The sequence below is a fragment of the Chiloscyllium plagiosum genome, unplaced genomic scaffold (assembly GCF_037043375.1).
Source record: "Chiloscyllium plagiosum isolate Xiang-an unplaced genomic scaffold, Cpla_swu_hap1 HiC_scaffold_14, whole genome shotgun sequence".
Classification (NCBI taxonomy): Eukaryota; Metazoa; Chordata; class Chondrichthyes; order Orectolobiformes; family Hemiscylliidae; genus Chiloscyllium; species Chiloscyllium plagiosum.
The window spans coordinates 79,269,120-79,283,952 of NW_028270152.1; the positions used below are offsets into that span (position 1 = coordinate 79,269,120).

At 39.8% G+C, this 14,833-nt stretch overlaps 1 protein-coding gene across 8 annotated transcripts in view; it reads left to right on the forward strand.

Moving 5' to 3' along the window:
- nckipsd (NCK interacting protein with SH3 domain) overlaps positions 1-14,833 on the forward strand; it is a 253,601-nt gene that overhangs the window by 49,728 nt on the left and 189,040 nt on the right. For 4 of the 8 annotated variants that reach the window (XM_087994558.1, XM_087994555.1, XM_087994553.1 and 1 more), the window contains one exon: positions 81-2,901. The exons of the other annotated variants lie outside the window; for them this stretch is intronic. In XM_087994558.1, coding sequence (XP_087850684.1) covers positions 81-294 — 214 coding nt within the window. In that variant the 3' untranslated portion in view covers positions 295-2,901. Of the gene's footprint in view, positions 1-80; positions 2,902-14,833 lie in introns of those variants that run through there. 8 annotated transcript variants of the gene reach the window in all.

Consider the following 14,833-nt stretch of genomic DNA (forward strand, 5'->3'; position numbering starts at 1 on the left):
GCAATTGACTGGCAGTTATTCTGTATGTGGTTTATTAGTATTTGAAAATTTTAAATTTTATTTCTTGGTTTCTCCTGAAGGAATCGGCTTACGTCAGACCAACTGGATCAGTTGCTCAGGCTTTGCCTGGAAAAACCTGAAGACAGGCAGGATTATTTAGATGCAGCCTATGCTGCATGGCTACAAGCTGAACAATGGAGGCTTCTTCTCAAAGAATGGAGAAGAGGGGAAGAATCCAAAACTGAATCTGATTCAACTGAATCGGATGCAGATCCTTTGTCTGACTCAGAGTGAAAATGAGTGCTGCTGACCAGTGTCCTTGGACATGCATGACAGAAAGGGAAAAATCCGATTTCTTTGTTAACTCGTGATTCTCTGTTGGTGCTATGTTGTTTGTAATTGTATTACAAAGAAATGTACATTTGCCTTACATTACATTACATTTGCCTTACATTACATTACATTGCCTAAAATAAAAGGCATCTCCCAGTATTCTGTATACTGTTCCTTTATTCCCGATTGATAGTCCAACACAACATGCTTCCATGTCATGGCATGTCAACCATACAATAAGGAATTAATAAAATGGGATTTTTATACGTTAGTTTAAATACAGCTGGGTTATCATAACTCTGGCATTTGGTACCTTTTTAATAAAAAAAAAACCCTTGACACTCACTAGCTTTCTGAGATGCTTAAACAGTCATTGACTGTAAAATGACTGGATGTGATAAGTTCAAGGTGTATTTCAGCTGCCGTGGTATGCAGGATTGGTGCAGTGAGGCTTGAACACAGATTAGGTATGAAGTGGCAGCCTATAGAATTGTGATCTAAATCTCCTTGGAAAGCTAATGTGTCTAATAGTACACTAAAGTATTTGGGGATTCAAAGTCAAGATCGGTTTTTGTACTTCATACTTTCTAAAAGTATGATACAAAGTGTTGGGAATGTTTGTGCAAAGAGTGAAACTTCATATTGGATTATTCAATTTGAGTGATGCTTTAAAATGTAGCAGTTAATATGATTTTCAAAATATCAAAAGCTTGTATTTAATTTTATTTTTTGATGAGGCAGCTGTACACTACTTCAGGGAGTTTCAGAGCTCTGCTTCCTGTATATAATGCAGAAAGGGGAAGCTCTGGCTTTTATCTGAGCAGTCAATGCCATTGGCATCGGCAACTTTTTTTTAGAAACAAATACTTTTTACAAAAGGTTTCACTTTTATGAATGTTCAGATGTCTTGTGTGCATAGATCAGTATAAAAAAACCCTCTGTACTTTTATTATTTGTAGTACAGTACAGGTTATGTATCTCAAAGAAGCTTACAGGAAACAAACCTCCCTAGACAGGGTCTATGTCAAACCTTTAAATAAAGCTAGAGCTGTAATTTATTTGTATTGACAGGTCAGTGGGGCTCATTTCCTATCCTGCCCTTCCGTGATTTAATCTGTTTGTATCCTGTGCAGTAAAAGACTCCTTTATTTATCATTTATCCATTTCGCTTTCTCATTAGTTCCAGTCTTTTGATCCAGGCTACTCTGCTACTTTTGGAGAACTCAAGAATTTTGAGTGCAAATAATTGCTAATCATTCGTCACCCCTTTTCACTTTGCCTCTGCTGATCTTCCTAATATTACAGCTTGATGACCATTGTGTACTTGTGTGGAGTTGGTTATTTATGCAATCTCTAATAGTAGCCCAGGAACTGGGGAAAAAGGAACTGTGAATAGCTTAAGTTCCATGCACTGCTTCATGTGAAGCAGGTCTCATTGAGTCTTCCTGCAAAGGAGATCCATTAGGAAGAGTCTGTTTTTGAAGATAAAGTGAAGAGGGTTGTGTGATTCTTCCAACCTCTGTTGGATGTACAATGTATCATACAAGCTCCACTTGGATTATAAAGTGCATGCTGTCAAATTGTAATCTCAGATGGTATAACCTTCTGTGCAAACTGTTTAGTTATTTTCCCAAATCAGCACACTTCTGAGCATCTTCACTTTACTCCAATGATGAAGTCAGAACAGGGTTTTTGATTGTAGTCCACGTCTGTGTGATTATGTTTTTATTGACTCTTCTTTTTCCATACACTGTTTTTAATTACTTGATCTCTTTTGTAATTGGGCACCTTATTTAGTGTTGCACTTTTACTTGTGAAATGATTGGACTGATACTTGTTCTTGGATATCCTCATCCCATTTTATTTTGCTTTCCTTATGTCTATTCCTAAAGTACTGCTTTGGCTTGCTTAATATAAACTGGTATAGCACATTGGGTTTGGTAGTAAATGTGTCCATTATTTTCTGATGCTGCTTACTTAAGTAAATTCTAGTTGTGAAAATCTTCAGTTTATGACCTATGTTCAGTGTCACTTTAAAAATTATGCAGATAGTCACTATAACACTAGGTTGCCAAAAATTTACTGTAGCAAGATTTCTATAGACTGCATGATCCATTTGTAGTATTTTTGCCACAGACCATTCATTCGATCATTGTGCATTTAATACTAATCTGAACATTGCACATTTACACTTAAGTGACAAAAGAACTTTATTCAAGAAGGTGCTAATGTGGTTTTCATTGAATTACTAACGTGTTGTTGTTTAGGTGAAAATTGGAAATGGATTGACAGTATACAGTGTGCTGAGCACTGAAAATGGATATAATTGAGGAAATATTATGCTTGGAGCAGGGTGATGCATTTAAAAATTATGCTTGGGATTGGTATTCTGTTTATTTGGGAGATGGAAAGTGATGTAATGCGTTTAGAATTGTGCTTGGATCAAAATTACACTTGGACCAGGTATGTGGCTGTGCTTCACTGGAATTGATTGTATTGCGTTTTTGTACTGTATACAGGCTGCTGTTGGTCTAAAGAAAATAAAGATGTTAAGTTTGTTAAAGGAAATCCTTTTGGATGTGATGAATTCAAGCTGCACACACATTCTTTTTTTAAATGACTCCCTAACTCTAGATCCTGGCTGATGGAGAACCAAGCCTGATGCACTGTCAGTGATCTGATAAATTTCATTTTTGTGCCTTGTGTTTAAACAGTTCATCTGGTTAGGCCATTAAGGCAATTGAGTGAATACTGCAATCTCAGTAATGCAAGTATAATGGACTGAATGGCCACTTTTTGTGTCGTCATAATCCTGTTGTATCTAGTCGTCATAATCGTCTACCTCCTGTTTCTCAGCCATGAAACTCTAATTGGTTTCTCTCAACCTTTATTTTTCATCTGGAGAAGAATGTGATGTGCTCATTGAGCAGTTTTAAAATGAATAAAAAAAGTGACTAAGTTTTTCAATGTCTGTTGTAGACAGTACATACGTTTCAGAAAGTTGGTAAGACATTTTGCCTTTTTGATTAATATGTACTTAGTTCAGTAACTATTTTAAATCTTATGGGTATTTTCATAGTCTTTGTAAAAAGTTCAACATTTTAAGCATCTTTAGTATTACGAGGATGGATAAACAATTGGGATTTATACCCACTGAGGGCATTACGTAAGCGTAATTACTTTGTTCACATTATTTGTAGGATGTTGCTCAGTTTGGAGTCTGAAGAAAAATTTAGTGTATTTTGTGTCAGCACTGAGGGAAAGTAATAGGTGCAAACAATATGAAATTTAAAACCACTACAATTTGAAATGGGCACACACTTGGTGTATTTTGAGAATTACAGCCTTCAAATGTGGGAATGTGATGGTTGGTGTCAGTGGGGCTGCACATATTGGACTGGGGCCAGGTGTGAACAGTGACAGGTTGGTACTGGAAGTAAGTGTGGGCAGTGACAGGCTTTATGCTGGGGAGGAGGAGCGGGGTTAGTGCCGGGGGCAGATGTGGGCGGTGAGGGGTTGGTGCCAGTGCATCCAAGGATAGTTGAAGCCCTTCATTGGCATGGTGGAATTCAAAACTGAGATTCGGGTGCGCTCAGACATTTCATAAATTTATTACTAATCATGGCACAGTGAGTTTCAAAGAAAGGTTTCTTCAGCGTGCTGCTTTGATATGCAGAGAGCCTCCGTTTTGGTGAAGTAATAATTCTATGTGAACGAGTTCTGATTTAAGATTTTGAGAATTCTCCCTTATCCTCTGTAGCATTTTACTCAAAGCTGAATTTTAATTTCTATTTCTTTCATGTGAAGTTGCCTTAGTTGGGGATGGCACGGTGGCTCAGTGGATAGCACTGCTGCCTCACAGCACCAGGGTCCCAGGTTCGATTCTCAGCCTTGGGTGACTGTCTGTGTGGAGTTTGCACATTCCCCCCGCGTTTGCGTGAGTTTCCTCCCACAGTCCAAAGATATGCACGTCAGGTGAATTGGCCATGGTAAGTTGCCCATAGTGCTAGGGGCATTAGTAAGAGGGAAATGGGTCTGGGTGGGTTACTGCTTGGAGGGTAGGTGTGGACTTGTTGGGCCGAAGGGCCTGTTTCCGCACTGTAGGGAATCTAATCTTGTCTGAACATTGTCAGCAGCCAGAAATCATTAGGGCTTGGAATACAAAATGAGGGGAAGGATTTATGTGCACAGGTTCAAAATATTGCATGCCATTATGCTAGAATAGTTCTCCGGAAACATCTATGGTATTTCAAATGAATAATTTTTACAAGTTTACTGTTGTTTTGAATTGGTGAGCATATCCATATAGTTCGATATTGACCAGGGCCATTTCCATTATCTCAATGTGGGCAGTAATTTATATTGTAAAAGCTGGCACAAGTAGCTGGCAAAAATGAAATAAAGGTTTTACAAAACATGAAAATATATAAGGGTTTTTTAACGTCATATAATTTTGTATAGATATAATATACTTAGTCTTGAATTCTAATAGCTGTGCACGTGTGAGTAATACTGCAGAGGTGCTGTTAAGTTACAAATTGCACAAAATAAGGAATGATGTATGGTTTATTTTTGGGACAAGCATGCCATTCGAACTTGACTCCTGCTGTAGCAAATGGTAAAATTGAGTTAATTAATCCAGAAAGTTTGCATCTTTGGTGAAAACTAACCTTGTTTTCACCAAGGGTGGACAACAAATGTGATATTGCACTGATTGCATTAATTCCTGAAGAAGGGCTTATGCCCGAAACGTTCCTTGGATGCTGCCTGACCTGCGCTTTTCCAGCAACACATTTTCAGCGCAGATTGCATTAATGTTGATTATCCACAGGAAGATTGTTGATTGATCCGATCTTGCCTTTATTGGAGACAGAAGTGGACAGTGAAGCGAGGGGAAAAAAAAATCTCCTATGGTAGTATCATGTTGCTGAGGAGAGCCAGCAGTCCATGGAGGAATGAGTGTTCCAAAATCTCCTGCTTTTTCCCCCATATCTCCGTACATCATTTCTATCCAAAGAATCATCCAATACCCTCTTGAATGCATGAATGGAATTTGCCTCCACTGCTTTTCTGGTCCACTGTATTGCTGGTTGTATCTGCTGGTGTATTCCTTCCCCAAAACTGGTTGTTTTTCCTGATTCAGCCTCTCAATTTGTCTTGCTTCACAGTTACTCATCACCCCCTTTAATTTTATATTGCCTATCTCTTCTTTATTTGTTCATCACAAGTACTTAGCAGTAAGAAACTAGAACCTTGCGCTCACTTGTGCAGCCTGACTTTTTAATTTGGGCTTTTTGGTTCAAGGTAACACCGTTGGAACAAAGACAAATACTGTTTGCCTTTCTCATAAGCATTCTTTTCTACTCCAGAGCAGTTTGAATTTATAGATTTCAAGTGTAAGCATTTGGACTAATTTACCCCTTTAACTGTCAATACAGTACAAGAAAAATATGGCTTCAGAATTCAATGTGTTTTGAAAAATAAACCAGGTGCATGAACCAGGTGACTTCCAAGAGATGACTTAGTGTATGTTTAGATTTGAATTTCTAGATGTTTGTATGCATCTCCTCTTCCAGTTTTCTTGCTTTTCTCAATTACATAAGAATAGGGATGAGTTGTAAATGAAACTGGTTTCTCTATTTTGAGAAATTGGGATACGTTACAGTCCTGTACAGTCCTGATCAAGTTTTGTGTCATAAGTCTATGGAAAAAATATATTGACTGCACGCTCGAGCCTTTAAAATAAAGGACAAATTATCTTTTGTACCTGTTCAAAATTGTTTCTTAAACCTATACTTTCAATAGTTACAGTTTGTTTTGCAGAGGGCAAAGTTTTTAGGAGCTTTTGGAGTGACTAGTGTGGAAAAACGTGAAAATCACAACATCAGGGTATCGCGGGTTTATTTGGAAGTACACCTGGTGTTGTGTGACTTTTAACTTTGTCCACCCCAGTCCAGCGCCAGCACCTCCACATCACAGTGTAGAAAAGATAACCCAACATGACACAATGACCAGATTCTGAAATTGCAAACTGGTATTTTTGTGGTGAGCTCCATTACAAATATAGAGCAATTTTCATAGCCATCGAAGTACTTTATTAAAGTATAATACTGGTTACACCCTTATAATGCAGTTAATGATCCTTCTGTTTCACATGGGTGCAAACTAGGCAGAAGTACTACAGATGCTGGAACACAATATGAATTTACTGTGGATAGAAAGTTGAAGTGTGTTGGCCAAGAACAAATAACTGGAAGTAAGATTTTTATTTCAGGAATGCAGTTTGTGCAGAAAACCCTTTTTGAGATATGATTGTCTCTATGTTACACAGATCTGAGTACTGGTGCATGAGAACAATTGATGAGCGCAGATCTGTTGACTGCAAGGGATACTGAAAGTTTCCAGAACGCAAAGAATGGAATGCAGATGTGAGGCACAGTGCTCAGTTAGAAGATCCAAGAATGATGATTGTGATGGTTTAGACTTGTTTCAAAACAGAATCAGAACAGTACAGCCCCTTTGGCCCCTGGGCCCTTGATATTGTGGCAGCAAGCCTCTTAATTCTACTTTGAGATCAGACTAACCGACAGAGCCTTCATTATCTTTCATATGTCTATCCAAGACTTGCTTAAATGTCCCTGATGCATCTGACTCTACTACCACTGCTGGCAGTGCATTCCACCCACCCACCTCTCTCTGTGTAAAAAAAACCTACTTCTGACATCTGTAAACCTTCCTCCAATTACCTTAAAATTATGCCTCCTCATGATAACCATTTCCACCATGGGAATAAGTCTCTGGCTATCCATTCTATCTATACCTCTCATCATCTTGAACACCTCTATCAAATCACCTCTCATCCTTCTTCTCTTGAATGAGAAAAGCTCGAGCTCCCCCAACCTTGCTTCATAAGACATGCCCTCCAGTCCAGGCAGCATCCTGGTAAATCTCCTCTGTACCCTTTCTAAAGCTTCCACATCCTTCCTATAATGAGGCAACCAGAACAGAACACTATATTCCAAGTGTGGTCTAATCAGGTCTCTATAGAGCTGCAGCATAACCTTGCGACTCTTAAACTCAATCCTCCTGCTAATAAAAGCCAACACACCATACGCCTTAACAACCTTATCAACCTGAGTGGCAACTTTGAGGGATCTATGGACATGGACTCCAAGATCTTTCTGTTCCTCCACAAATCCTGCCTTTAACCCTGTGTTCTGCATTCAAATTCGACCTTCCAAAGTGAATGACTTCCCACTTTTCCAGGTTGAACTCCATCTGACACTTTTCAGTCCAGTTCTGCATCCTGTCAATGTCCCCTTGCAACATACAACAGCCCTTCACACTATCCACAACTCCACCAACCTTCTTGTCATTGGCAAACTAACTAACCCACCATTCCACTTGCTCATCCAAGTCATCTATAAAAATCACAAAGAGCAGAGGTGCCAGAACAGATCCCTGCGGAACACCACTGGTCACCGAGCTCCAGGCTGAATACTCTTCATCAACCACCACCCTCTGTTTTCTGTGGACCAGTCAATTCTGTATCCAGACAGCCAGATTTCCCTGTATCCTGTACCTCCTTACTTTCTGAATGAGCCTACTATGGGGAACCTTGTCAAAAGCCTTGCTGAAACCCATGTACATCCCATCCACTGCACAGCTAGGATAATTTTTGTTCTGCAAACAGAATTAAGAAGCCTAGAGCAACAGAAGATGCTTTGAGGGTAGTCTATTGCCAGCAGTTAACTGTCACAGTAAGGTATATGGATAACTGTGGATTGCATCCATTTGACCACCTTGTCACTGCTGAACTGAGAATGGGCTCACGATGGTAATGTAGACTTTGAAACTGCATCCTTGATTAAACAAAACAGTTTGTGGTTCATGCAGCATAGAACATAGAACAATAACAGCAAACTGTTATTTTGAGTTGTCTTCCTTTAGTTTCTCTGTGAAAGTTAAATTGACTTATTCTACCTTTTAAGAGTTATAGGTAACTTGATTCAGACCATCTTGGCTTATGTTGTTGAGCTCCAACTAAATAATTCTGCCCTGAAGTATTTGTTGGATTTGGATAACTGAGTTATGGTATACGTTAGGTAGATGGTATAAGTAACATTGCTGCTTCCTCAATTTTGGAGATGATAAATACTCTCTCATTTTGTGTCAAACCTGGAGTTATCTTTACTCAGACTTGATGTATGGCAATATTTGGGGCAGGGGGATGAAATATAAAGATGTTATTTGGATTGTTTAATATGCATCTGGTCCAGGAATGGGAAAATAGAGTGTGATATGTGCATATTGTCTAAATTCCAAATGTGGTGGTGATGGTGGTGCATTTTGCTGTTCGTGAAAGTGAGATATATCTGTTGATATAAACAGATAATGGTTATGTTTTGAGTTGAAAGGTCAAGGGGGGGACCGCAGGCAGAAAGACTAATGTGAAATTATTTGTTGAGGCTGGACATGTAATTGCATCAATGTCATTAGTCAGTCTTGACCCTGCACATCTGACTAGTTTTGTGTGCCTAGCTTGTGTAAATGCCTGATTCCCAGTTCAAAAAACTGGGCATTTGTAAGCATTTGAGCAGAGTGTTTGTCTATTTATCTCTTTCATCCATTTGAAAGATTGTACAGTTATCAGTGCAAGCATTGAGAAGAAACTGTATATTGGGGATGAATTAAATTTCAAATCGGTATATAAAACAAATCTAGATGGAGAAAAATAAAATGAAAATAGCAATAACATTTTCTTGATTTAAAGAAAAAATCATCAGCACTTAAAACCAAAGGTATGAGGTGCCACAACTTTAGTGCCAATGAAGTTGACTGGTATAAATTAGCACTTTTCACATTATTAAAAACGTACATGGATTGGAATAGACAGCATGTGACTCTGCCAAGCTTAGTTTGCATCTAATGTGCAAATGCAGCAACTTCAAGCTGCTAAGTGCATTTCAGTGGTGAGACAAACGGTGAGATGCCTTTTTTTCATAAAGCTTGCGGCAGAATATCTCCTACAAATACCCTTGCATTAATGCATTTAACCATGTGTAAAGGGGAATAAACAAATAGTAATGTAACGAGAATATCACAATTAAATGGCCGTCTTTAGTAGCAAAGATCCAGTAGTGTCCTCCAAGCTTTGGCATATGAATTGCGGCAATGACCTGAGTATTTTGATGAAATAGTGGAAGCTGAGGCAATTTATGAACCAAGCACCTGATGAGCTTCATGTAAAGACATCTATCTGAAAGAGGTTGAGGGTAGCAAAACTTTTTAAAATCCTACATTTCTTTCATAGTTAAAAAATTGCAGGTCATATTGTGGTCTGTTGCCCTTTTGAAATGTACAGATACAGCACGAAAATGAGATGCCCTAACTTGGCTTTAAAGTGTACACCTTCTTATGTCCTGTCTTTTTTTCCACATGATGAATTGATGCCATTTTGGATTGAAGGGGCAGTGGTGCCAATCTGTGCACAGTTGCCTCAGTGCCATTTTTGATCATTTTAAAAAAAATCATAGGATACGAGTGTCACTGTCTCGATCATTCTGGAAATTGCCTTGTTGAGTTGGTGGGCTGCTGCCTTGAATAGCTGCAGACCATTTGATGTATGTGGCCCCACGATGCCATAACAGAGAATTCCAGGACTGACCTAGTGACAGTGAAGGAAAAACAATATATTTTCAAGTTAGGATGGTGAGGAGCTTTGATCTGTTGCTGTTCCCATTTATCTGCAGTTCTTGTCCGCTGGTAGTGATTGTGGATTCGAAAGTGCTGTTTAAGGAGCTTGAGTTGCTGCTGTGCAGCTTATAGATACTGTACACTACATTGTGTGTCAGTGTTGAGGGTGGTTATGAGGGTACCAATTGAGCAGGTTGCTTTGACCTGGGTGATGTTGGAGCTTACTCATCCAAGCAATGTGACTTGTGCTTTGTACAAGGTAGACAGCCTTTTGAGGCTCGGGTGGTAAGTCGGCCTCTGACTTACTTTTAACAGTATTTATGTGATTAGTCCTATGAAGTTTCTGACCAATGGATAACCCCAGATGATGATTGTGGAGGATTCAGTGATGTAAACACCATTGAAAGACAAGGGGCAATAGTTAGATTCTCTTGTTGGAATTAGTCATTGCCTGGCACTTGTGGCGTGCGTGTCATTCTCACTTGTCAGCTAAAACCTGGATGTTGTCCAAGTCTTACTGGAGTTAGACATAGACTGCTCCACTGCATGAGGATTTGTGGATGGTACTGGACATTGTGTAGTCATCAATTTAAAAAAAAATAAAAAATCCCAGCTTCTGACCTTAAAATGCAGGAAAGGTAATTGATTCAGCAGCTACAAATGGACTGTCTTGAAAACTGCATCCTTGATTGGAGATGGTTGACCACCAACAACCACAGCTGCCATCTTTTGTACTTAATATGTCTCCAGTCATTGAAGTCAGTATTAATGGAACCGCTTTCTGCTACTTGTTATTTAGTTGTCTACCCCCATTCAGTACTGGATATGGTAGGACTCCAGAGTTTTGATATGACCTGTTGATTGTACAATAGCTTAGTTTCATCTGTCACATGATGCTTCTCCGTTTGGCATGTAAATAACCTTGTGATACTTCGACAAGTTGAAACATTTTTCGGTATGGCACTGCTTATGACATTTGCCATTCCCATCAGGCAAGGGGATCAACCTTGGTTCATGGCAAGTTGGAAGAATGGGGGAATGTGCTGAGGTATGCAGCTGCAGTTTGTTGAATATAGTTCAGCTGCTGCTGACGACTCAGCATCTCAGATGTTCAGTCTTGAATTGCGAGATCTGTTCAAACTCTCTCCTTTTCAGCTTGGTTATGTTGCCACATAATGCAGTGCAGAGCAATCTCAAAGTGAAGATGTGAGTTTTGTCTCTATAAGCACTCTGTGATGCTAACTGCTACAGTCATGACCAAATACATCTATGGCAGACAAATTGGTAAAGGTGAGGTCAAGTATATATGTTTCCAACATCTCCCCTATTTCCTTCTCCATCCCCGCCACAAAAAAAAAACACTACCACCACTACCTGGTTAATTCCCTCATATACCACAGGCCTAGTCTAGCAGCTACATTTTTTAATTTGGTCAATAGTTATGCAGCAGAACCACTGTTAAAGTCTCTCTTTTTCTCTGTTTCTGTCTCTGTCTCTCTGTCTCATGCTCTTAAAATATTTTCTTGTTTTGTACTCACCATTGTAATGTCCTTAAGCAACATGGCTCAGTGGTTAGCACTGCTGCCTCTCAATGCCAGGGACCTGCGTTTAATTCCATCCTGTCTGTGTGGAGTTTGCACGTTCTCCCCAAAACTGCATGGGTTTCCACTGGTGCTCCGGTTTCTTCCCATAGTCCAAAAATGTGCAGGTTAGGTGGACTGGCCGTGCTAAATTACCCATAGTATCCAGAGATGTCTAGGTTAGGTGCGTTAGCCATGGGAAATTCAGGGTTGCAGGGATAGGGTAGAGGGATGGTTCTGGGAGGGGTGCTCTTCAGAGGGTCGGCGTGGGCAAGTTGGGCTGAATGGCCTGTTTCCACACTGTAGGGATTCTATGGTTTTCCTGTCCTTTCCTCTAAGGAAGCTACGTATACTTTAATCTAGCTTTTTAAAATACCCAGACAAGCTTTTATTTAACTCTGGCTTGGTTGATCTCATTCTATTTTCTGTTGCTTTCACAATTTCTTGTGAATGTGTTGCATTTTAAAGCACTCCCAATTTTCTTCATCCGAAATTTTCTTTTTATTGTTCTTGTTAGTCATGGTTAGATTGCTTTATATGTAGGTTTATGGGAATGTATAATTGAAAATTCTTTAAGCATTTACCATAGCCTTGCTTTAAAAAGTTCATTGTTTAACTGTCATGTCTATAGTTTCCTTGGCTTGAATTTAAAATCATCAATATGACCCTTTCACTTTATGATCATTTTTCCCTGTAAGGTCTTTTACCACAAGATTATTAATTTAAACCTAAATAAAAACCAATAAAACTACAGATGCTGTAAATCAAACACAAAAAAGGAAATTGCTGGAAAAGCTCAGTAGATCTGGAAGCATTTGTGGAGAGAAACCAGGCTTGACATTTCAGTCAAGTGACCCTTCCTCAAAACTGATGGTAGCTCGTAGAATGTTGGTTTATGTGCAGAAGATAGGATGGGTAGGGGGAGAGCCCAAAGAGAGAAAAGAACAGTTGCACAGACAAAGTGAATAACGATCTGACTCGGAGAGCGAGTGGATCAATCTATTCATGGATATTTAGTGGCTAACAGTGGATTGTGTATAGTAGCAACCGTGGTAACAAGGCCTGGTGTGTGGGAGTGGAGTTATTGAACTCTATATTGAGTCCAGAACGCTTGGGGACCTTCCTGCCTTTTAGATTAGATTACTTTTCCAAATTTAGTTTGCCAAGTCACCATGAAGATTATGATGAAAATGTCAGAAGTACCTTTTAATTTCCTGGTTGATTCTGACTGACACTAAAACAGTGTTATCGTGACTGTCATCTACTACCATCATTATCTCTATCTCAGCTTTCCGTCTATCTGTCTTTAATTCCATCCAAATTGACTCTATACCTGGTTTCTGAACCGTGATTTTTTTCTATCTCATTCCAGCCCTCAAGCCACCCTCTTCTTCCATCTGCCATTTTAAAAAAACAATTGTCCTAAATATTTGATTTCACTTATTGATCAGTATGCAAGCATATCTCTGTGACAGTAATCTATTGACATTCAAATGCTGTCTTTGTGGTTTTGTATTGTTCCCTGATGGCACCCTATCTGTTCCTGATACACTCTTTATTTTTCCCCAAGTTTATCTCTGCAGCCTTCACACATTGTTCTTTTGGAAGGTCATGAGTCTGAACAACTACCTCTGCTTTTCTCTCCCATGAACGCTAACTGCTCTGCTGAGGATTTCCAGCACGTTCTATTTTTATATTGGATTTATAATGCTCTTGCTACTTTAATATTTACTTTTTTGCACTGCCTGGTTTCATTTTGCTCTAGTACTCGTGCCGGCACATCATGAATTGAAACCCTGTCTCTGCTCTCGCGCTATCCCTCCCTCCCTTCTTCCTCCTCCTCTCTCTCTCTGTGCCTCCCTTTCTCCCCCCCCCCTCGCTCAGTGCTCCCTTCGCATTTAAACTCCCTTCTCTAGCTATGGACTCCATCTCTCTCTTTGTTAATTGTCTGAGCTGAAGCAGACTGTCTGGAACTCTGGTGTTGTGTTTGATTCATGATGACCTTCCAAATATGCATTTGTGCCCTCACTAAGATTCCCTATCTCCACCCACTCCCGTTCCTTGACTGTGTCTAGTGCAATTATCTGCAGAAACCTGTGTTTATTCCTTTGTAACCTCTACACTTGATTTTCCCATGCAAAGACTGGTCACCTGTATTCTACTGTGATCTAGCAGCCAACCAACACTTTGCTTCTCATGTTTAAATGAGCAACAAGCGCCCCATTCACTTATCACTCCATTGTTCACTGACCTGCATCAACTCCCTGTCAAGCAACTTCTAAAATTCCCAAAAGTACCAATGAACTGCAGATGCTGGAAATTAGAAACAAAAACAGACATTGCTGAAGAAACTCAGCAGGTCTGGCGGCATCTGTGGAAAGAAAGCAGAGTTAATGTTTTTGGTCCAGTGACTGTCCTCCAGGACACAGCATTACCCATCCATCCTTGTTTTATGGCTGAACCAAAGCCCTATACAACTGGAACATGACCTGTCAACTCCGTCTGATAAAGGAAAGCAAGCCATATGTCGTCTTGACCATGCTATTGACCTGCATTGCCACGTTTAGGTCCATTGTACCCTGAAGACCCTCATCTCTCTCTCCATCAGTTTTCTCCAGGACTTTTCCATTTACCATATAATTTGCTCTCAAATTGGATCTTCCAAAATGCATCACCTCGCATTTGCCCGGATTGAACTCATCTGCCATTTCTCTGCTCAACACTCCAATTGATCTGTATTCTACTGCATTCTCTGACAGCCCCCTTCTCTATCTGCTACAGCACCAATCTTAGTGTCCTCTGCAAACTTGCTAATCAGACCACCTAAATCTTCCTCCAGATCATCTATGTATGTCACAGACAACAGTGGTCCCAGCTCAAATCACTGTGGGACACCACTGGTCTCAGTTCTCCTTTTTGAAAAACTCCCTTCCACTATTACTACCTGATTCATGTTGCCCAGCCAGTTCTCTATCCGTCTAGCTAGTATACCCTGGACCCCATGCTACTTCGCTTTCTCCATCAGCCTACCATGGGGAACCTTATCAAGTGTCCTACTAAAATCCATGTATATGACATCTACAGCCTTTCCCTCATCAATCAACTTTGTCTCCTCCTCAAAGAATTCTATTAAGTTGGTAAGACGTGACTTTCTCTGCACAAAACCATGTTGCCTGTCAGTGATAAGCCCATTTTCTTCCAAATGTAAATAGATCCTATCCCTC